Genomic DNA, 22,463 nt, shown 5'->3' with positions numbered 1-22,463 from the left:
GGGTTCTCTCTCAAACAAGGCCTTTTTCTGAACCAGTAGTGAACAGATGTCAACTTTGCTTTCAAAAAAGTCTGGAAATTAGAAGTCTGTAATTTCAGCATCATGCTAAGGTACTGAATGAGTGCTGCAAACACACCGGGGAACTTTATTTGTATTTCACATTCCTAGAAGAACTCTGAACTCAAGTTTGTTTTTTTACCCTGAATGAAACAGCATGAGTTGAGCACAAGACCTTATCTGAAAGGAAGAATTATTTCTGGGAGTCTTTTGATCCGGTGGAAATGTTACATTGGAGAAGGGGAGTAATCATTTTTGTCAATTCTGCCTCCTTCAAGCTATTCTCAAACCCAGGAATTCCTACAGACATTTTGTATTAGGAAATTGACTAAAATGTTTTTCAACATAATTTCCAAACCAAAGTGCAGATTTAAAATAGTCTTACCTGTTCCATTAAAAATGTTACTTGATAAAGAGTTATTCATCCCAAATGCCTGATTCCTGTTCATTCCAAATCCAGACATACTGATATAAGCAAAACAAAAAGGGTTGGGACGGAGAAATTTATTATATTAAATCACTTTATCTTAACAAGTAGGAAATGTAAGGAGAAAGGAATTTATGACCTTAATCTGTTTGACTTTATAATGAGTAATTTCAAATATAAGAGAATTATGTAAATATAACTTGTCAGGTCAATAAATAAGCATAATTTTTAAAAAACATATTTCAAAATGGAATGCTATTTGCCACAAGGTTAAATTGTATGTTGAAAACATTGGCTTAACAGGTAGAAAGCTAACTGCAACTTGAAAGCTGGTTAGATGCGAAGACTTTTTTAAGCTTGAAGGAATTCAACCTATAAACTCATCTGTGAACTCTTAAAGAAACATTTCTTAATACAGCTAAGATCGCATAATCTATAAAAGTGACCCAGAAAAAGATCCAAAATTCCAAATCTTCTGACAGTATAAGAATACAAAATTATCTTCTATGAGTACAAATGTTACAGAATTATCTAGTATTTGTAAACATTTTAATTTAACAAGGTTAAAAAATAAGAAACTTAAATTAGCACGGAGGATCTTCCAAGGTTGCTTTGTCTGGGACAAATGCTATTATGAGAAAATAGTGCTGATAAAACTCCCAGACAGAACAGCATAAGAAGTGTAACTCTGAGGCTATGCAAAGCATAATCACCCAAGCAAGGCCTCAAAACAGCAAAGGAAATTGAAAGCCTCACCAGGAAGTACTGAGATCACATATAATACTGAAAACAAATTAGTATGTGCTAATTTAGTAGGGCATTTCAGGCAGAAGACATAAACAAAAGAAAACAACTATTTTAATACTCAAATCTGTCTTCCTGTCCTTTGTTTTAACCAACTGAAGTAGGCTTAATTTGTTTCTCAGAGTAGCCTTCATGTGGTTTATCCCAACCAAGGAACTACATTAGGGGAGACCACAGCCATTGAGTGTAGCAGCATGGCTACTTACTCACTTGTTTTGTATAATTGATCACAAGAAACTTGTGGAAATACATTGGAAATATCTTGAATATTGTGATGATACAATTCACAAGCCACTGCTCTAGAAGTGAGCAGGCACTGCTAGAAACAGGAACTGCCTAATCAGATACAAACCAAATACGCATGACAAGGAATCTAGAAATTGGTGGTGGGGTAAGGCATCTAGAACTGTCTACATTCCTTGTCATGCGTATTTGGTTTGTCAGAAAAGCAAATAGTGATTCAATAGTTTTTTCAACAAGTCTTATTTAAGTATGGCTCAAGCACATACATACCCTGTGTTCTCCCAGAGAACTACTTTCACTACCATCTGATGAGGCTTTCAATTTTCTTTGCTGTTGTTTTCTGACCTTATTAAATTCATTCTCTGAATGATCACTGGTAGATCATTAAGGATTTCTGAATCCCATTGGTAAAAAAAAAAAAAAGATCTCCTCCGCCCAATATACTGTCAACACAAGATAGCTTAGCCTTAGAGTAATCACAAGGAGATTTTTGTATTCAAAACAAATTCCCAAATTCAAGTATTATTTAAATAAGACTTCTGCACCTGGATCCCATTGGGGCCTCTAGTGAAAAACAAAGCAGATGCAAAAAGCTAAACGTTTTCCCACCTGTCTGAAATTTACCAACACTGCCCTTGCAAATTATGTTTTTGAGAAATATAAGCGGCATGTCTCAATATTGCAGCTTCTCTAGGCAATTTTTTTTTCATAAAATGGGTCTTATATTAATTAAAACACAGCATCCAAGATAAAAAATAACTTCAGGAGAATAGTTCACAAGCAGATGGGACTTTATGACACATACACTGATGAAGACCATCAATACTAGCTGTTGTTATGTCTAGGGCCTCTAATCATTCAAGACTTAAGACTATTCACTATTTTTACACTACTAGTGAGTTTTTTTTAATCATCTGAGATTTACAAAATTCAGGAATATTCGCCTCTCAAAATAACTTGTTCATTAGCATGTATAGAGGTCACATACCTACCTCCTCTTCTGATAATCTACCGGTAAGTTAAACAATCCTGCAAGTTAAATACAAGACTGTGGAACAACCTGGTAGAAGAGACCCAACAGCTAAATCAGCTGTTAGAATTTAAAACACATCTGAAGCTCTACATCTTCCAATAGGCCGACCCAGCCAGTTTAAATCATGAATTTTAACATGATTGTGTCTACTATATTTTAATCACTGTCCTGTATATTTTAATATATGTATTTCATATATTTCACATATATTTAGCTATGTTGTAACCCACCTCGAGCCATGAGGAGAAGTGGGTAAGAAATATTATTATTATTATTATTATTATTAAATACTTAATTTTTCTTGTATATCACAACTTTCATATTATTCTGTCCAGGGACGAGACAGGCTTGCAATTTGAGTCTTAAACGCTATTTTTATTTGACAATCATTAGAGTCCAAATTTAACAATTCTAATGTCAGGGGAAATGACTAATCCCTTCCTTTGAAAAGATGGGGACAAGACTGAAGACCAGAATGCAAAGTTTTGGTAGGAAGCTCACCTAGTCACAAAGAAAGAACTCCCCACATGTACCTCTGGACAGGGACAGTCCTTGCATTTTAAGTAAGGCTACCTGAACTTCTTCACTCCCATGTAATTCTACTGAAAGCCAACTTTGAGTATTAAACAATTGCATTTTTATTCAGTCAATACAATTTCAAAATAGACCAACTTATAAAAGAAAAATTACCTATTTCACTCTTTGATCCCAGTTAAAAATCTAGTATAGGTGACTGTAGGTTGAGAAGAATGCATAGCAGCACTGAATCTACTGTACCTGTTCACAGTAAAAGGTTGTCGGGAGGGTTGTTGCTTTGGCATACAGATTATGCTGGGTGAACTTCGGTTAGGGCTGCCTAATCCTGAACTGCTCATGCTGTTTGTCCTACTGGGAATTCCAATGCCCTGACCGACCTGGGAGTGGTTCATCATATTCCTTGGATTCATAGGCAATATACCCCTGAAAAAGGCCGACAGACATCAGGATATTCAGCAGAATAAAATTGTTTTCAGACTGTCAAAACTTGTATACACTAGATCTTTCAGTCCATTACTAATCAGTTCATCCACCTTGACTGGTCATTACTGCCAACATTTTTTTCACATGCAAGTCTTTCCAAACTCTGCTAAACTCTTTTTAAAAAATAATAAAAACATTCAGGTCTGATGCATTATATGAAAGTTACAAATTCATGTTAGGAAACCGGGTTTTCCAAACCAAATGCATAGCTTTGGCAAATTCTCAAAATGCCATTCTCATCTGAAAATACTTTATAGTTAAACATGACCTCTATAATTACTACAGTGCTGCCAAGAGGATATCACCTCAAACTGCTGTGTAACATACAGTTTTAACAATGCAGCACAGCAAAATGTGAATATTATTTTCAGTAGGTGATCAATATTGCATTAGAAGACTTTCCCCAGCACCCACAAGCACCGATCTAGAAAATTAACACCTTTCCCTTTTCTTAATGCAAAATAACAACATTTAATTAAAAATCCAGCATATCTGAGAAAAATTTGCTGTCAATAAATACCTGCTTGGAGATGGAGGCGTGTGAAGTGACATTGTTGGTACCCCTGTTGTTGGCGTTACGTGGCTCGGTAACTGAGTGCCTTGCGATAAGCTGCGATTTAACTGAGGGGTATTGTTGCTCATTCCCCTCATTGGAAGGCCTAGTGCACCTATTGACAAAAATTCAGAGGCATTGGAATCTACAAATTAAGGAACAACCTTAACTACATTGCGATGATGGAAATTCATTTCAATTTGACAGCCAAAAATGCTATTTTAAGAATGCAGGGAAGTAAAATTTTAGGAAAATTATGCTGGGAAATGCAGTTTTTAAATATATACAACCCACACAGTCTATTTAAAAGAAGGAATTCCATGACTTCCATTTTTAAAGTATTTGTAAATAAAAAAAATTAGGGTATAGTGGACTTCATTTGGGAGTTCCATAAATTACACAACCCCCCCCCCCAATACTTTAATTCATTTTTCAGACAAACTCAAAAAATGCTATTTTCTAGCTAAATCCAAGAGTGAGACTAAATGTTGCCTCAAACACTAGGAACTATTTCAATTTTTCAAAAAGAAAACGTTCTCATGAAAGTATAGCACATTTTAAATATGTATTGCTTATTCCATTGACACTGATACTACAATAAGTATATAAGCTAGAAAGCAGTCGAGAGTTTAATATATACCAATAGTATTGGCTATATACAATTATGTCTATATGTTACATCAGTGGAAAATTATTTTTCTTCCCATTATATAGAGAGCATCCCTTGTCCACATGTTACAAAAAAAAAAAAAGAGCTGCAGAAGTCTGGGGATCCTCCAGGGCACATTTGGGTTGAGTGAGTGCTGACAAGGGGAAGAAAAGAAGATATTTTGCTGTGTGAGCAAAATTGTATTTTATTATGTTGTATGCGGCCTTAGGTACCAAGAAACCACAGCTCTGTTGCTTTGTTTAAAGCGGTGTTAAAACAATTGCAGGAGAATAGGGAGCAAGCTAGTCTTCCCTGCTCATCACTCTTTCCACATGAATAGTAGCTAAAAACAGTCTGAAAAGAAGAACCTCTGCTTCATTATGTAGCCTCTCCATGAGCCTGGAAACCAATTTTCCAAGGTTCTGGATCACAGAAAGATCCATCATGAAAGCACAGTTGCTTTTTTTGCACACCACTTGCCACACAAAAAAGAGGAAAAGGTGCTGGGGAAACTGCCTACATTCTCTACTGAAGCATTCAGGTTAGCCCCTTTCTAAACCCTCAGACAGAGTTTAAATTGGAAGTATTTCTGAGTAAAATATGCATCAGGCAGCGCTTCATTAAAAATGCTCTGGTGAGAAACATAAGTACACATGCATTTGAAGAAATCCATGGTAGCTCACTTTAAAATCTCATTTTTTTAAAAAAAAGTCAGGTGCAGGTTTGCTGGAAAATCTGTGATATAGTTGGTACTAATTTATCATACAATATGCTTTTAGAAGCAGGGAAGAGTCAGGAGCATATGAAATTCAATCATAAGTGCAAAATTGTATTTGTATGATGTATATAGCTACATGCATGCATGTACACATACACACACAGATTTTTAAATGTCATGCAAATCTAATGAATAATTCCCATTACTAAAAAAAAATCCTATATAACTATCAGTCTTCTATGTAAGCTCGGGAATCTATAACATATCAATAAACCATGTCACAGTCATTGATTTTGAACTTTAGCAGCATATCTGCATATTATTGCCGAATGTAGTGATTTAACTGGTGCAATTTCTGTTTTGCTACAGAGAGCTCAAGCAGCTTCCCCTCATATAGCCATTTCCTTGATGAGCAAGTTGCACTGCCAACTGTCTACAGAGACCAATTCCGCAACAGGGAAGCAGTGTGGTGATTCTTTGTTGGAAAAAGCTCTAGGCGCTCTAACTCTTGAGTGCCAAATCCATCATTTGCACCTGTATGGACTGATCAAGGTTTCTAATCCCTACCAATCCTGCTTCATTTTTTTTTTAAAAGAGCAGCTTCCTTTCTAATACAAATCTGGGCATGCCCACTCCTTATGGATATGAAGAATTCTAAGGCATTGTGATTGTATGCTGGCTGTAAAGATGATAACAATAATAATAGGAGCAGTACTTCAACTCTGACGAATATGGGAGGCAAAACACTACCAACCACACTGTTACATCATGGGAAATGTCTGCCGTGAGCAGCTGCAAACACCGCAATGTCTGCTTGCAAAAGACAGATAGCCTTTTAGGGGTAAATACTGTAAGTCACTTCTGTCTAGTTTCATTTTTCATTCCTGTTGTTAAGTTTTATTCCTGCCTAGGTCTTACAATAATCCTAATCTGCTGAATTCTCAACTGAAAAGGATTGCTTTCAAATATATTCTAGGAAAGGAAAGGTTAGACCACATTTCTAAGAGGATAATAATATGATGAAATCATATGAACAGGCAAAGGCTAACTTCTGTCTCACACACACAATTACCACTGAAGGGGTCATAAGAACAAAAATAGTTCTTACTTTGTTGCCCGTATAAACTTGCCCCAAACTGAGACAGCTGACCTGATGTTGATGGTGATGCCAGCATCTAAATTAGAAAATAAAAAAGCTGTTTAATAATAATAAAACTTTATTTATACTCCATCTCCCCAAAAGGGACCCAAACCAGCTTACAATCATGAAAAAAAAACATTTTAGGTAATATAAACAAAATACATTTTGTTTACAAATAGGATAATAATTTTGTACAACTTTGCACTCTTAAAAAGTAAGGAAGGTATTACGAACGTATTCATCTACTGCAGCAGATTTGACAATAATACTAATCAGTGCAATAATACAGACACTGATCACCTCCATACTCCTGAATTAACTCAAATAAAGGGAAAATGGACATGAAAACACTGGGATTCAGAGTAACAGGCAATTTTTGATATGCACAGAGGTGATAAACCCTCTCCCTCATAAAGCATCTCCAGAATACTTTGGAACAGCTTCCGGGATGCTAGTAAAAACAAACATCAGGAAGATGGTGTACAAGCAAGTACATGGGCTCTGGATGCTGGAAAGAGTTGGTGAACTATGGTCTAGTAAGTAGAAAACTGTAGGAAATACGAAAACACCTATTCTATAACAGGACTGGTACTCTTGGAGCCTTTTTGGAGGGGGGGTCCAATGCACCCCCTAGAACTTCCACTGACACCTAATCCTAGCATCAAAGATAAATCATTCAAAAATCTCAAGGAAAAAAAAGTTTACTTTAGTGTAGAGCTTTATTACCGAAACTAATGTCTGACACATTCCAACTGTATCATTAATTTTAGTAACAGTGAACGCAAATGCAAACAATAAGAATCTGACCCAATAAATCTTACTGGTCCAGTTCTCACTAAGACGTCTAGGTTGCTACATTCTGAACTGCATTTCTAGGCTTGCACGATATTAATGAACCTTTATGCGTGTGTATTTCCTTTACACACAGAACTAAATGTCAGGATGTTCTAGTGTAGATGTTTTTCTATAGACTTTTAAAAAAATACATAGGATCATTCAATTATATGAGCCCTCTAGTTGTTGTCTAAAATTGTAAAACCCAGTAACAATGTTTTAACCTCACTGAAAACTGGGTTGCATCTGAAGACTGCACTAATCAATCAGGAATTAGAAAAGATAATTGCTGTTTCCTTATCTACAGGGCAACGGAATGTCCTAATATAAGTAAAAATGCATGGTAGGGATGACTATCTTTTAAAAAAATCAGCAAAATTTTTGAGTGGACTTATCAAAAGCTAAGTAGTGATAAACAAATGAGAAGTTCTAACAACCAAAGTCATATCTGAACATTTGGGGTGGTCCTTCATTTGCATTCAGTACAACTCAAGCCAATGTGAACATACAGAAATTACTACATTAACCCAAGCAACAGAAGATTTAGATTCTAAACAGATGCATCTGATAGTTTTGACAAATTCACAAAGGGCTAGTCTACCAATAACAAGGTGCACTGGCTGACAGTAAAATTGACCCTCCATATTTACTTGAAGTACAACTGTTATCATTGTATGCTGGGGGGAATCTATCATAGTCACACCCTAAGAGTGAACTTCAAAAAGCACCCCAATCTATTAAGAAATAGCCTACCAGCTTTCTAGATCCTTATTAGTTACAGAATTTCTACTCAGAAATGTAGAGCTAGAAAATCCCCAACAAGTGTCTATTCATTCGCCTACTAGCTGCTAAGAAAGCTTTCCAATTTTTGCACAATCCAATATTATACTAATTATTTTAATGCTAATTGCCACGAATTTCAATTGTTTTTCCAGCTTTTCAATTTGGCACAACTGACTTTAAACTTTAAAAGCATCTCAAAAAGTATCAGAGTACAAAACGGCCCACTGGATGAATTGCTTGGGATATCCTTGAGGACCAAATACAACTTTAGAATCATATCCATGATTATGGAATCATATATTTTAAAAGAAAGAAAGATTTAACGTTCAGAAAACTTACATCTTTTTCTGATCGATGTGGAAACATCGAAGACTGGCTGTAGTACATATTTTCATCGTGGTAGTCGCTGTCGACCCCCTCTACAAACTTCTTTCTTGAAGCACCAAACATGCTGTTTGTCACCTAGGATATAAGAATATGTCATTTAGTCTTTTGCATAATTATTTGTAAAAGTAAGCATATCCTTAGTATTTTACTGAAGTACAGGACAAATTAATGGGTCTTGTTCCAAAGCAACACTAACTATACTATGGCTACACTTTACTTTGCAAGTATAGGAGTTATCCTTTGTTCACAAAATTTCCCCTTCACCAGTCATCCTTTCATGGCACCATGAGGTAAGAATCTTTGATTCCATCTGCAAACAACCAGTTACCCTATCTAAACCTTGATAAAATATGCTTAATTTTACATATAAGTTAAAAAGACAAGTTAAGGCAATCCTATTTTTTCTTAGGTACAGTTAAAACTAGTCAAAAATATTGTTCACTTATAAATAAGACACAGTGAAATATAAATAGAAGCATAAACTGTATTTTACTGTATAGTCCACCCTGTACACACATATCTAACCTCTCAAAAATCCCATAAAACAAGCCTTCAGATTGCTATTTAATATAAGACCATAGTATATAATAGGATTCAAAAATCCATTGGGAGTCCTAGGCCCAAACCAAATTAATGAGGAACCCTAGAACCAAATTCCAGTGGATAACAAGGACCACTGTGCCTGGGTTTATTGTATTGTATTTTAGAGGTGTTATATTTTAACTCTATTAAACAACTGAGCCAGGTACCGCACAAAAAACCTAAGGTATGAGGCAACTGACAAAGTCAAATATAACATGGAAACAAACAGGTACGAAGTTCTTCTGTATGCCTTCATGAAGTATTATATCATATAACACCTGTTCTGAAGCAATTGTACTGACTGCATGGGATATCCTTGAGATACAATTTTACAATCATATCCATGATTATGAAATCATATGTTTCCATTTTGAATTCAAGGGGCTAGCCTTAACATTTCAAGCCTTAAATTGCTTGGGACCTCAATACTTGAGGGATTGCATCTCTCTCTATATGCCTGACCAAAAACTGAGACCTACTGAAGGGCATTCCTCCATGTCCCATCAGCAGGGGAAATACATTATGAGACGATATGGGAGACGGCTTTTCTGTGATGGCATCAACATTGTGGAATTCCCTTCCTCTGGAGGCCCAACTGGCACCAACATTGGAATTATTTTCAAAATGAGTTAAAGCTGGCTTTTGACTGAAGCCTTCAAGCCAAACTGATTTTATCCAGGTTACAAACATTTTATGAGTCAAAATTTAAAATTATCTGTTTTTAAAACAAGAACTCGTTCAATCTTTTCTTGATATTTTTAAACCACTGTAATTATTTAATGTTTTAAGTTGATTTTGTTGTAAGCTACCCTGAGCTCTTTGCATAAAGGACAGGACATAAATATTTAAACAAAGAAATGAAACATGATGTGCAAAAGCAATGTCCTTAGTCATGGGTTTCTCAACATTTCATTAAGAACGGGCATGTTTGCAGCACTGCAACTGGTGCAAAATAAAGCTGCATTGTGACATCCATATTTTGTCAGTTAATTCTTTATCCATTCCTTAAATTATATTCACTTCAGAAAACATTGGTTGCTACTATTTTAGCCATAAAGCATCTATCAAGTTGTTCAAACACACTTTACTAGTGTTCTCATTTCATGATTGGCTCATCCCATTGTACACATCTTCTGAGAATGTAATTATCACCTAACAAAATGGAATGCAGTGTTTAACAGGCTAAGGGGATTATCTCCTCTTTTATTCCAGCAGAGCAAAATGATGTGGTGAGTAGAAATCCTTAATGGCAGCTGCTCACCATGAACATGAAGATGATCAAAGTCAACCAAAGTAACCACACGTAATGATGCCAAACTGAATGTTCTTTAGTTGCGATTATAGAAGGGGCATCACTATCATAGCTTTGCTTGTCACCACTAAGAATGATGCACTTTCAAGTTAAAAGGTTTTGTCTTCTGTCATTAATCATTCCGCAGAGAGCACGATCATTTGTGCCCACTCCATGAATTATGAAGCCCAAAATCACAAGAACACAGTCTCATAAAATACCGTATATATTCCATGTAAAAGTTTTAAAAATAACAAAAATTGTCCCTCCAAACCAGGATTGACTTGTACGCAAGTCAACGTTAGAAACAGATGACTATGGCTTAATGAGCTCAATGTGGCATGAATGCTTCCTGAAAAGAAGTGCAGGGAAAAGAAGAGTAAGGAAAGCAACCTGCCTCTATTAGGGACTCAAGGTGAAGGTAGTGAGAAGAGGCTGAGGCAAGAAGCCTGACTTGGCCCCATTACCCCTCACCTTACTGTCCATTCTGAAGATAGAAAAACAGCCCTTTCTTCTTATTATTCACCCTTTTCAACCCAAGCAGAGTTCAGGAGCAATGTGGGGGAGCCCAAAAATGGTGGCCTGTCTGGCATTTTGGGCACTTGAGGTAGAGCAGACCTGTGGTGTTCATTTAATAGGGGCTAACCATATAATCCTTGCAAGACTTGGCAGTCCCTCTGCACAGAGGCATATGCAGGAACTCCTTATTGAAAATGGTCACTGCTGCTCCACTCAAGTACTCAAATTAGTGGAGTGTGTGCCCGCTGAACATTTTTCATGCCAAAAGAAAAGTGAGGGAAGACTGTGGTGACTCCCAAACTAGCCATGCCAACAGGGGCTGTCTTGTCACTGCTTTGCGCTGGGTTCCTACTAATAGGGGCAAGGTTGTTTTCCTTGTTCTTCTCTCCCTCCCACCTTTTCCTCATTTATATTCTTTCCCCTATCTGTATTTGTACAAATGTAGACATTTTAAGATCAACAATACAATTTATTTGTAACTTCTCAAGTAAACAATCCTCCCCTTCTCTTTAGTACTTCCTTTGCAGGTTCCTTCTATGTATTTTTCAACAGAGAGGAAAAGATTTGTTTCTTATATACCTGTAAGTTCTACCCTCGAATTATTCATGGGTCATAGCAAAATCCATACACTTGCTCCCAACATATACGGAGTCAATTTATACACAAGTATATACAGCAGCACCTAAATACAATAATTACTTATAGACCAAGGAACAGATGTTAACAGAAACATCAGAACTAAGATATAAACAACATTCAATTTTCCACTTCAAAACAAATGATGTTTAAACTTGATCTAAATGTAAGACATCTTCCTATCTTTGGGTTTTCATCTTACTGCATGTACATTTATAAATTATTTCATGATACAAAGATATCCAACCCAAAATTCCATTATATTATTTTCTGTCATCTTAGTCATTGGCTGATGGAGTCTTCTCTTAAAATTATTTCACACAAACTGCTAGAGGAAATTGTCCAGGGTTTGGTGTTACCCATATTCAGATTACACTCGCTTCTATCACTTCTTCTCATCCAACTCCAATGAAGGCTTTTTGGTATGAAATTGGCATCTGCTAACACTTGATGAGGATTAACAAACCAAAAGTTAATCCAGACAAGAGTTCTGGTCAGCTGAAACACAGATCAAAGAACTCAATGTGCTGAATGGGGCTATACCCCTCCTGAAATCTGAATTTTGCAGCCAGGAGCCCCCAGTGGCACAATGGGTTAAACCTTTGTGTTGTCAGAACTGCTGACCGATAGGTCAGAGGTTTGATTCCAGGGAAAATGGGTAGAGCTCCCTTTGTCAACACCAACTCCCCATGCAGGGACATGAGAGAAGCCTCCCAAAAGGTTGGTAAAACATCAAACATCTGGGCGTACCCTGGGCAACATCCTTGCAGATGGCCAATTCTCTCACACCAGAAATGACTTACAGTTTCTCAAGTCATTCCTGGCACACAGAAGAAGAAGCAGCCTGACCTAACTCTACAACTTGAGCTAACTCCTAACAACTTGTACTCGGTTCTGAGCCTGGATGCTCAGGTTTCTGTTGCAGCCAGAAGTGCATTCATATAGTTTGAACTTTTCTTCTATGGACCTGTGGATGTCAGATCTGGCTATAGCAACACATGCTTTGATTACAACTCATCTGAATTACCATAACACATTAAATCCTGTCTGATCTTTGAGGTTAAGCAAGATCAGCTCTGGTTAGGACTAAGATGGGTGACCACCAAGGAATATTAAGTGTTGTGGGCTATATTTCAGAGGAAGAAACTGGAAAAAAAAACCCTGAATTTCCTTGACTAAGAAAATTCTATGAAATTCATAGCATCATCCTAAGCTAACAAGTGCATGCACACATGCATATTATATACTAGGCTTGTGCAATTTAGGCATCCAAATTTTATTGGGCACCCAGATCTGTTTTCGGGAGTCTCCCAGAAATCAGCTAATGAAAAAATCTGATTTTGGCTAGGCAGCTGAAAGTTCCGGGAAGATCTGGCCCACTGGCAGCAATGGGGAACTTACAAGACTCCCCTTTCCTGGGATCCTTTCCATTTTTCCTTCCAAGAGAATCTGCGTTTGAGCAACAGGTTTAAGGAAGCATCCCTCGTGGTCTCTTTTTCTTTCTTCCTTTCAAAGGAGCCTGAGTGTGAGGAACGTATGCCTTTTCAGGCGAAAAAAAACCTGGCAGCTGAACCCTTGCTGCTACAGCCGTCCAGAGAAGCTGAATAAGCCAAAGGAAAACGGATTAACGGATCCTTGCACTAGTCTATTACATATATACATACTCTTCATGAGTATTCCTTTGGAAACTCTTTGGAAACTGTACTGGGACTGATTAATAGGAATACAAAACTCACATATTGTAACAGCTTCACTGACTACAAAATTCAAAGTGATTATGATCTATAAAGCCCTATATGACTCTGATCCCCAGTATATGAGAGAGTTTATTTCCCCAAATGAACATGTCCACATTTTAAGATCTTTGGGGAAGGCCTTTGTATTGCATTTATTCAGACAGTATGTTTTGATGGAATGGCTGATCCTAGGCCATGGGGCTCATCCCACAAGAAACTAGGCTGACCTCATTTCTGCTCTTTCCAGGAACAGACAAAGGCCTTATGAAACATAATAGCCTTTGCGTATTAACTGATTGCTTCAGAAGGGGTTGAGATATTTAACTGGCAATTGTTTTGAAAACAATGAGAAACATTTATTTTGACCTTAAAATGAGAGAAAAGCAACACATACGTTTAATGTAACATTTATTGGGCACATCAGAAAATGCCTTGATTACTGAACCCTGGTTCCTGAAGATGTACTGGACATTGATCTATATTTCTTCTAGTGGCCTGGGTGTGGCTAACTACTGCTTGAAAGACATTATAACTGTACAATTATTACTGCTTGTTAAGTATTTTTCTCTATTAGGCTAGATCCATAGAACATAGAATTCATTCTTCTATCAAAAGTTGTAAGTTGTCCGAGCATGGAAAGCAGACATCAATACCTCAAAGAAAGGACAAATACACTCCTACTATATTTCCGCGACATGCTATTTTCTAGTTATTTTTGACCAAACAGTAAAAGAAAATGTGTTTTGTGAAAATATATTTCTAGAATTTATTTTTCTTCTTTTCTTAAAAGTATAATACTACATATTATATGGTAGATGATAGGTATACTTAATTGAGATTATATGATCACTTTTATACTGGTCATGGCACAAATGGGTTTTGTTTACAAGTTAAAGATGAGCAGCAGCAATTTTTTAAAAATCTTTAATCGGCCTGCCCACAAGTTTTCAACACAAGAGAACTTCAGGCTCCGCTTTACTTTGTTCAAATTTGGACAAACAGTGGATATTCCTAATTGAAATTCCTATAAATAAAGCTTTATCTTTGGTAATTTTAACTTTATTAACTTTTCTAGTCACAAAATATCCTGTTCCAGAAGAGAACTGTTTGCATTCAGTTTAAGTGAAAAGTAAATTTCACTTTGCATTCAGTTTAAGTGAAAAGTAAAAGTAAAGGACTAATGTGAAATGTTTCTAGATCTGCATAAATTATCAAAACATTGATGGTTTAGTTAAAAGTACTATATATAAATATTTGGTGGGAAGAGGAGGGTCTTTTGCTTTGTCGTTTCATGTATTTTTGAAATACCTTTTATTAAGCTAAATTACTTTTATCTTCCTCATATCAGTCTCAATGATCAAATTGCGTTACAATAATTCTTTCGATATACTTTCAGAACTAATTGTGATTTTGTGTTGTTTTTAGTTAAAAATCAAAGATGTTTTAAAATTAACAAAGAATATCTTCTGTTATAGTTTAAAATATCCAGTATTAAATGAAGAAACTATCAACAGTAAATGTCACATCTTTATTCTGATGCAACAACCTATAACTTTCCTCTCTTATTGCCTTATAAAAAAAAGTCTACCACCTACATTTCTTTGAAGACGATTTCCAAATAACTCTAAAATCAAAACCTTTAAGAATTTGAAACTCTTTAATTGTGCTGGCACATGTGGTAACTCCTCCCAGAAAATTTTAAGTGTCATTGACGTACGTAGAAGCCAGACTTTTCATAGTTGCAGAATTCAAGTTATTTCAGATTTTAAAGTTCCAGTTCTGGGCACATTTACCTAGACATAAGGTTCAGGGGACCCAGAGAGACTTTCTTAGCATTTCATGTCACTGTACTGTAAAGGTCAAGAAATCCCTTAAGGCTGAACACATTTTCCTACACAAAACATGCAGGCACTAATACAGGAATTTATGTGTACTCTGTGCTCAGATCCCTTTTAAAAAGACTGAAATCCTACTGTTCAGCTTGGATTGGAACCCTCAGGATGAAGAAGTGAACCAAACAGATGAACATAGGCCTCTTCTGAAAGACTATATGCACAGTCCAAAATATTGGATCATGGAAAGCAATTACACATGAAGATGCCCAGCAAGGTATATACACAAATCAATCTAGTTCTATATATTTAGACTGCATAATGACAACAAGCCCAGAGAAACCTTTGGCTTATAATGTGCCCTTCTCTTCCGGCACATAGAACCTAACCCTGAAGTGTCTTGACATTTACACACCACCACAGTTTGCCCACTATGACAATGAAGCAAATGATGCTTTGCCTCAAACCATAGCATTGCTGTGTATGAGGGGTGAAAGGGAACATATGAGTCTAAGGCACCATCAGTGTCTCAATATTCCGGGCTAAACCAGGAACAAGCTGGCTCTGTCTTGTCTTGGAGAGCGCTCAAAAGGAGGAGCTGGGGATTAGTCAGTGAGTTCTCCCAGGACATGGAACAATGAATTCAAATGACAGGAAAATAGATTCCATCTAAACATTAGGAAGAACTTCCTAGCAGTAAGAGTTGTTTGGCAATGGAATATGCTGTCTCAGTGCAGTGGAGTCTCCTTCTCTGGAGGTTTTACAGCAGAGTTTAAACGGCCATTTAATTCCCTTTCCTAGGGGTAGATTTCTCTTACTTCCTTTTGTCTCACCACCCACACCTACCCTTCTTAGTCGGATGTCTATAATTCGGGGACTGTCTGTACTGTGATGGCCTCTTCATGGGGCTGCCTTGGAAAAGCACTCAGAAACTACAATTGGCCTAAAGAAATAAAACCAGGTTTCTTCTGGGCCTGACTACAGGGACACACAACTCCCTTAATGCAACAGCTCTACTTGCTGTCAGACCATTTCCTGAGACAATTCAAAGTACTGCTCTTGATATATAAAACACTATCGATCTTAGGTCCTGGTTATTTGAAAAAGTATATCTCTCTTTATGAATCTATTACAGCTCTAAGATTGTATGGAGATGCCCATCTCTCTATTCTTCATGTTTTGTTTGTTACAAAGAAAGGAGAGGGCCTTCCAGTGGCCGGTCCTATATTTTGGAACTCCTTCACTAGGGAGCTGAAGATGGTTCCTTTCTCTTCTTCTTTCAGCAAGTTAAGACATTTTTATTCCATCACAATATTAAAAGCTAACTAAATGGGGCAAGATCAATTAATCATTATTAAATCCCTTTTTATGGTGAAAAGTAAAAAATGTCCAATATCTTTTAGTGTAGGAAAAAATAGAGTAAGCAAAACATGAGGACCTTTAATATTATAAGCATACTAATGAATCAATATGTACTACTCTTTTTTGTCATTCAATTTAAATTTGGGACCAAGCTACAAATGATGCATGATGACTGAAAGGTATAATTTGTAAAGCTTTGCAAAAACAACAACAAAACAACTCTGAAATTCCCAATTAAATATGTAAATGCATGCTGTTAAATTTCTGGGGAAAATTAATAAAAAGACAGTATCAGAAAAACAGGGGCTCCCACCTACTTTCAGTTTGGGTTACAACCAACAGAAGATGTAGCCAATGGCTAAATTTACTCATGGTGTTACTAGAGATTGACCGGGGGGAAAAGGTTCTACACCCTTGAACTAAAAGGATGGTAGCTCCTGAAATGAAAATTTTAAAATAGAAGGATCTGAATATGAAGGTTACCATAAATATAGTGAATAATTACATATATTCTGATAAATGTCTCAATGGGACTTCAATGTAACTTTGGTTCTCATTGTGTGCCTTCAAGTGTAGCTTACAAAATGCAAGTAACAAAACTGTTGGAAATAAAATAAACTGAATCCAAATAATATTAAAAGGAACATCACAATTATCCTTCAGAGTGACTTAATAAAACTGCAAGTCAACCAACAGCAAATAAAATATTAATTATTCAAATGTAAGAATAGCTTTGGAAGCAAAAAATCTCATCTATATATTTTCTTATATGTGTGTGTGTGAAAACACTCATTCTAAAAACACACAGATGCATCTACACATTTCAAATACACTTTTTAATCCTGGACTCTTATCAAATATTAACAGAGATACAATTTATCATCTCTTTACACACACTTAAGCTCTTCCTACAAAAAACCTAACACACACTACAAAAATGTCTACCTACCTAAAAACTGTACTTTTGCCCATTAATTTTTTTGTGTCTGCTGAAGCAAGCAAGCTTTGATGGACACTTCCTGCAAATGAAGTAGATTCAGTTGTTAGAAAAATTGTTTGACTTGATAACATTAGCAAAAACAATAGAAATGTAAAGTATAACTTATGCACTTCAGGAGCTTTAAAAGGCTCATCAAGAACATTTTGAAATGAAAATGAAACCTGGTAAAAACATGAACACTTCAGAGACAACTGTCAATATTATTATTTTACAATATTAAAAGAGACTATCTGACTTCCATTGCATTTCTTCAAGCCAACTGTTAAGCCAACTGTTAAGAGACCTTCCAATCTAGAACTCAATCTCCAAAGTGCTGTTCAGCAGGTACTAATAAAAAACAAATCAGAGATAGGGTATAGAAAATTGTTTAATGTGAAGATCATTTTTTTCATATAATGGTTACAAAACCATACTAACACACGAGAACCATATGAATTTGCAGGTCATTTTAAAGTTATCTAAGTTAAAAAAAAATAGATATGTCCTTATCACAATGACACATACATGCACAGGGAGAAACAACCAACTCTTTTTCCACATGTTTATTTATTTTATTTTTATTTATTTCGGGCATTTTTACCCCACCCTTCTCAACCCCCTGGGGGGGGGGGGGGACTCAGGGTGGCTTCCAGCCGGCACATATTTGATACCTACAAGTAAACGTAATAAAATACATATCAAAAACAATAATTATGAATAGTTAAAAAATTAAGTTAATACAATAAAATCTACTTAAAAAGGAACACCAGTCCGATGGCCTAATTCAGTTATTGCCTATTTATTTGTTAGAAGAATTTACTGTCTGCTTTCCCAATAAAATGTTTTCTTGTTACATTTCATTGCACTCTAGTTAACACATCGCTCAAAGCGGCAGATAGCAGTACTTTACATGACTGATCCAGCACACACAAAGTAAGAGTTCAGCTGTTACTTTCACACTTGGCAAGAGCATGAGATTTCTGGCTTCTGGCAAAAACGTAAGTGAGCAAGTATATCCGAAACAGAGGTAAATTAGTAACCATCATTAAATCACACAAGCAGTGGATTACACAAATATGCTGCATTATGTTTAAGTTTGGAATAAATAACAAACACGTTTAACATCTATGTTTAATATAACGCCTTATAACGTCCATAGACTAAAATTTCCTGCATTTCATATTTTCTTCTGATAAACAGCCCATTACACACCTTTTCCCATTCTATTCCACATCTCCCTTGACTATTCAAATAAAACGGCTATTTTTTTAAAACCGAGAGAACACCTCTCTATAAATCTCTAGGCCCTCCAATGCAATTCTTTGCCAACATTTTTATGATGGAAGATCCTATAAATGCCTAGAGAAGTTCAGATTCTAAGCCCTCCATCATAACATCCAGTAAAAGATTATTGGAAGATCTAGAGATTCCTAGAGATAATAGATTAAACAAATTCACAAATAATCAAATCTGCAAAAGTCCAACTTGCATGTTTTTCATAATCAGATTTTATCTTCATTAAGTACTAGTTTAGATACACGGCAATGCTCGGGTTATTTGGAAAGACATTGTTTACTTTTGGATGTTATGAATGGACCCATTAGAACTTGGTGCAATTCCATGATTGATGGGTGTAGCAGAAGTATCTGAATCATCCATGGTCCATCCTCCCCAAAACTTCATCAGGACATAAAGTGGGCCATGGGGGGTGGGGGTGTCTGTGTGCCAAGTTTGTTATGGTCCTTTATTTGTGGGAGTCACTGTGGTCTGTGGAAGTCAGACCTCAACCAGAAAAATACACTGTCAAACACATACATACATACTCGGCTGCGTACATACATGCATACATACAAACACTCACTTTCATTATATAGATAGATTTTATATTGTTTTACACTGTTGTAAAATTCTGACTTTTGCATGACGTGTTAACATTTTTGAATCATCAGATTTTTTGGTTGCATCTTGTTTTAGCTTAATAAGTCTCCTGCTGCATAAAAGCTGTTATATAAATTAAACAAACAGAAAAAGGTCACCAGTGTAGGCAATGTTGGGATACTACCAGCAGAATGTTGACCATGTCTCTCTACCATTAAAATGTGGACATTTCTAGCAATCTCTGAAAACATGTTTGCAAAAAGGTATGGAGGCTGAATATAAGGAAATGGTATGCATATACATGACCAAATATGTTTGGTAGTCGTATCTCATATTTATAAATTAATTAAATCATTACTTTCTATGATGAAACATTTTTTCAAATGAAGATTCTCCTTGAACATTTAAAAAGTAACATGTATCAAAATGTTTAGTATTTGACAACACTCACTGTTCCTTCATTCCCCTCACTTCCTCAACCCACAGACATAATTTTTTTTAAAACCAAAGAGCTATGGCTGTTACCACCTGGCAAACATTATATTAGCCTTCTGCTGTTACTGTAACAACAATGTAAAAAGACAGTGGATCGGCAAGGGTGTTCTATGCCCCCATCTCAGTCTCATGAGTTTCAACCTGACTGTATTGGTTAGTCCATAAGAATAAAGAGCAAGGTGAAGTGCATTTCTAATGTAACAATTCAAAGGAATTACCACTTTCTCTAACATATGAGAAGCATTCTCTTGACTCAGTGCAGTTGCTACAGGGCTAAGCCTTCTTTTATGATAAGCAAGTGACCTAGATTTGCTTCCTTTAATCTGTCATTCTTTAACAGCATTCACAGGGCATAATGCATCCTAGTCAACCCAAGAATATGCAAGTTAACATTTCACAGAAAAAAGCTACAACCCAGGGTACAGTTATTAAAGCAATTTGCAACACATGCTTATAATACAAATGTGATAAGCAAATAGAAGAATCAAGAGAGGTGCTGTGGTTTGAATATTAGACTACAACTCTGGAGACCAGGTTTACAATCTCTGCTTAATCATGGAAATTTACTGGGCAGTATTGGGCAAGCTGCACCCTCTCAGCCTCTGAGAAAGGCAATGGCACCCAGCCCCAAACAAATTTTGCCAAGAAAAACCCTGACAAGCTTGCCTCAGAGACAATATATCTCGAAAACAACTTGAAGACACACAGCAACAAACAATTCCTTCATCTCCGTGCTATAGATGCAGTTTTGTTGGGCTGCAAACACCAAAAAGACATTCCTAAGTTAAGTGTGCATCAGAATGAAACTTAAGGGCACTGTGGTATACAGTTATGTGTATTTACATCTTATAAACAATGCCACTATAAGAATGCAGTATTTCCAACTTAGGTCTATTACATAGCATTGCAGGGTGGAAACTTCCTCAGTAGTAGAAATGTATGTTTCCTTGTATCTATGAAACCAATAGGTTGATATATGACCAAAATTCAACTTTACATAAATTCAATGCAAAACATATATTGTATATACTTTCTGTGGCTATAAAAGCTTTTATTATTTAGTGACCGCTTTCACATTTTAGTCTGTAATTCTACCAGTGCCTATTTTCTTTTTAAAGTACTGAACAACTGTTATTTTCTATCAAAAATGAGATTTATTATCTTTTGAAGATTTATAAACATATTTTGGCATAGATCTTTAAGCTTAATATTGCTCTTTAATAAGTCAGGAGACAAAATGTGTCATCTTGCAATACAATGATTTCTAATTCAATTGCAAACCTGAGTTCTGTGCAACACATACATGCAGTTCTACCATTTCAGATATTTCTCTCCACTGGGGAGTTTTATTTACTAAATTACTTGCATTTGCAAATGCATTATACATTTAGAAAGCACCAGTAAAGTGTGGGAAAAATCCCCAGCCTATGTTCACAAAGAAAATGTCATATGGACACCTTCATCCTAGAAAAGGGCTCATGTCAAATAGTGCTTTTTCCTGCCCACAACTGGAAACAAACCCAGATATTCACTCAGAATCCTACAATAATAAAAACATTGCAAATGATTAAACTCTGTACTACTCTGTTGCTTAGCAAGAAACGAGTTCACGAGAAATGGAAGAATCCCTAGGTTCTACAACAGACGTAGGAATTATACAATCCTCCAAATGTTTCTGAACTTCATTTCCCACACCATGTCACCACTGTCTATGTTCACAAGGGGAGTTATAGTCTAACAACATGGGGAAAGATGCCTAACTCCAATCCTTGTTCTACAGCCTTCTCCCCAAAATTATGTACGTGTTCTAACAATAATAGTTTAATAAGTTATATTTCAGAGAAACTAACTGGCAAAACCACATCTTAGTATCCCTTGCTTAAGAAAACTCTATGTCATTAATGGGGTTGCATAAGTAGACAGGTGACTTGAAGGCACATGCATACACACAATTCTACCTACAAACCAATTATTACACACACCTGCTTGCATGTGTTACTTCGGTGCAAGCTCAACTGCTGTACTAGCAAATATCCTACTTTTTCATGTGCAAATATTTTTTTTAAAGAAAAAGACAATCCTGAATACAGTATGATCCCTATATCCACAGATAATATACAAATAATGAGGCCATGGATAATAGTGAACCCTATTATTTTCAACTGACTGAACAACAAAGAGTGTAAGAGGTCACAGGTAAATAAGTAAAACTGTTAATAAGTGAATCCTAATATACTGATTCTATGGTTGTACTATATATCAGAATTACTTTCCACATATAAGATACATTAATTATCTTATTTTGGAACTTGAAGTTATGCTACACACTGGCAGCTAAAGGGAAGGGGGAAGAACCAAGCATTTAATATCTGTGAAAATGAGATAAAACACCTGATTTTTCATACCAAATGAACAACAGAAACACCTCACACTGCAGGGACAGATTTTACACTGTCCTCCAAATTAAGTAATTCCTAGTTCCTGAAAGTGCATGTACTAAGTCA

At 36.1% G+C, this 22,463-nt stretch overlaps 1 protein-coding gene across 6 annotated transcripts in view; it reads right to left on the bottom strand.

The window, feature by feature from the left end:
- Window positions 1–22,463, bottom strand: part of CNOT2 (CCR4-NOT transcription complex subunit 2) — a 61,250-nt gene that overhangs the window by 16,175 nt on the left and 22,612 nt on the right. For 4 of the 6 annotated variants that reach the window (XM_060777465.2, XM_067469092.1, XM_067469091.1 and 1 more), the window contains exons 2-6: window positions 8,602–8,724; window positions 6,613–6,679; window positions 4,105–4,252; window positions 3,342–3,524; window positions 443–522 (exon numbers count right to left, since the gene is read on the bottom strand). In XM_060777465.2, coding sequence (XP_060633448.1) covers window positions 443–522; window positions 3,342–3,524; window positions 4,105–4,252; window positions 6,613–6,679; window positions 8,602–8,712 — 589 coding nt within the window. In that variant the 5' untranslated portion in view covers window positions 8,713–8,724. Of the gene's footprint in view, window positions 1–442; window positions 523–3,341; window positions 3,525–4,104; window positions 4,253–6,612; window positions 6,680–8,601; window positions 8,725–17,556; window positions 17,627–22,463 lie in introns of all 6 variants that reach the window. The other 2 variants (XM_060777466.2, XM_060777467.2) reach the window with 1 other exon arrangement.

Source organism: Anolis sagrei, chromosome 5, assembly GCF_037176765.1.
Source record: "Anolis sagrei isolate rAnoSag1 chromosome 5, rAnoSag1.mat, whole genome shotgun sequence".
NCBI classification, from domain to species: domain Eukaryota; kingdom Metazoa; phylum Chordata; class Lepidosauria; order Squamata; family Dactyloidae; genus Anolis; species Anolis sagrei.
This window is presented reverse-complemented; position numbering and strand designations above follow the sequence as displayed.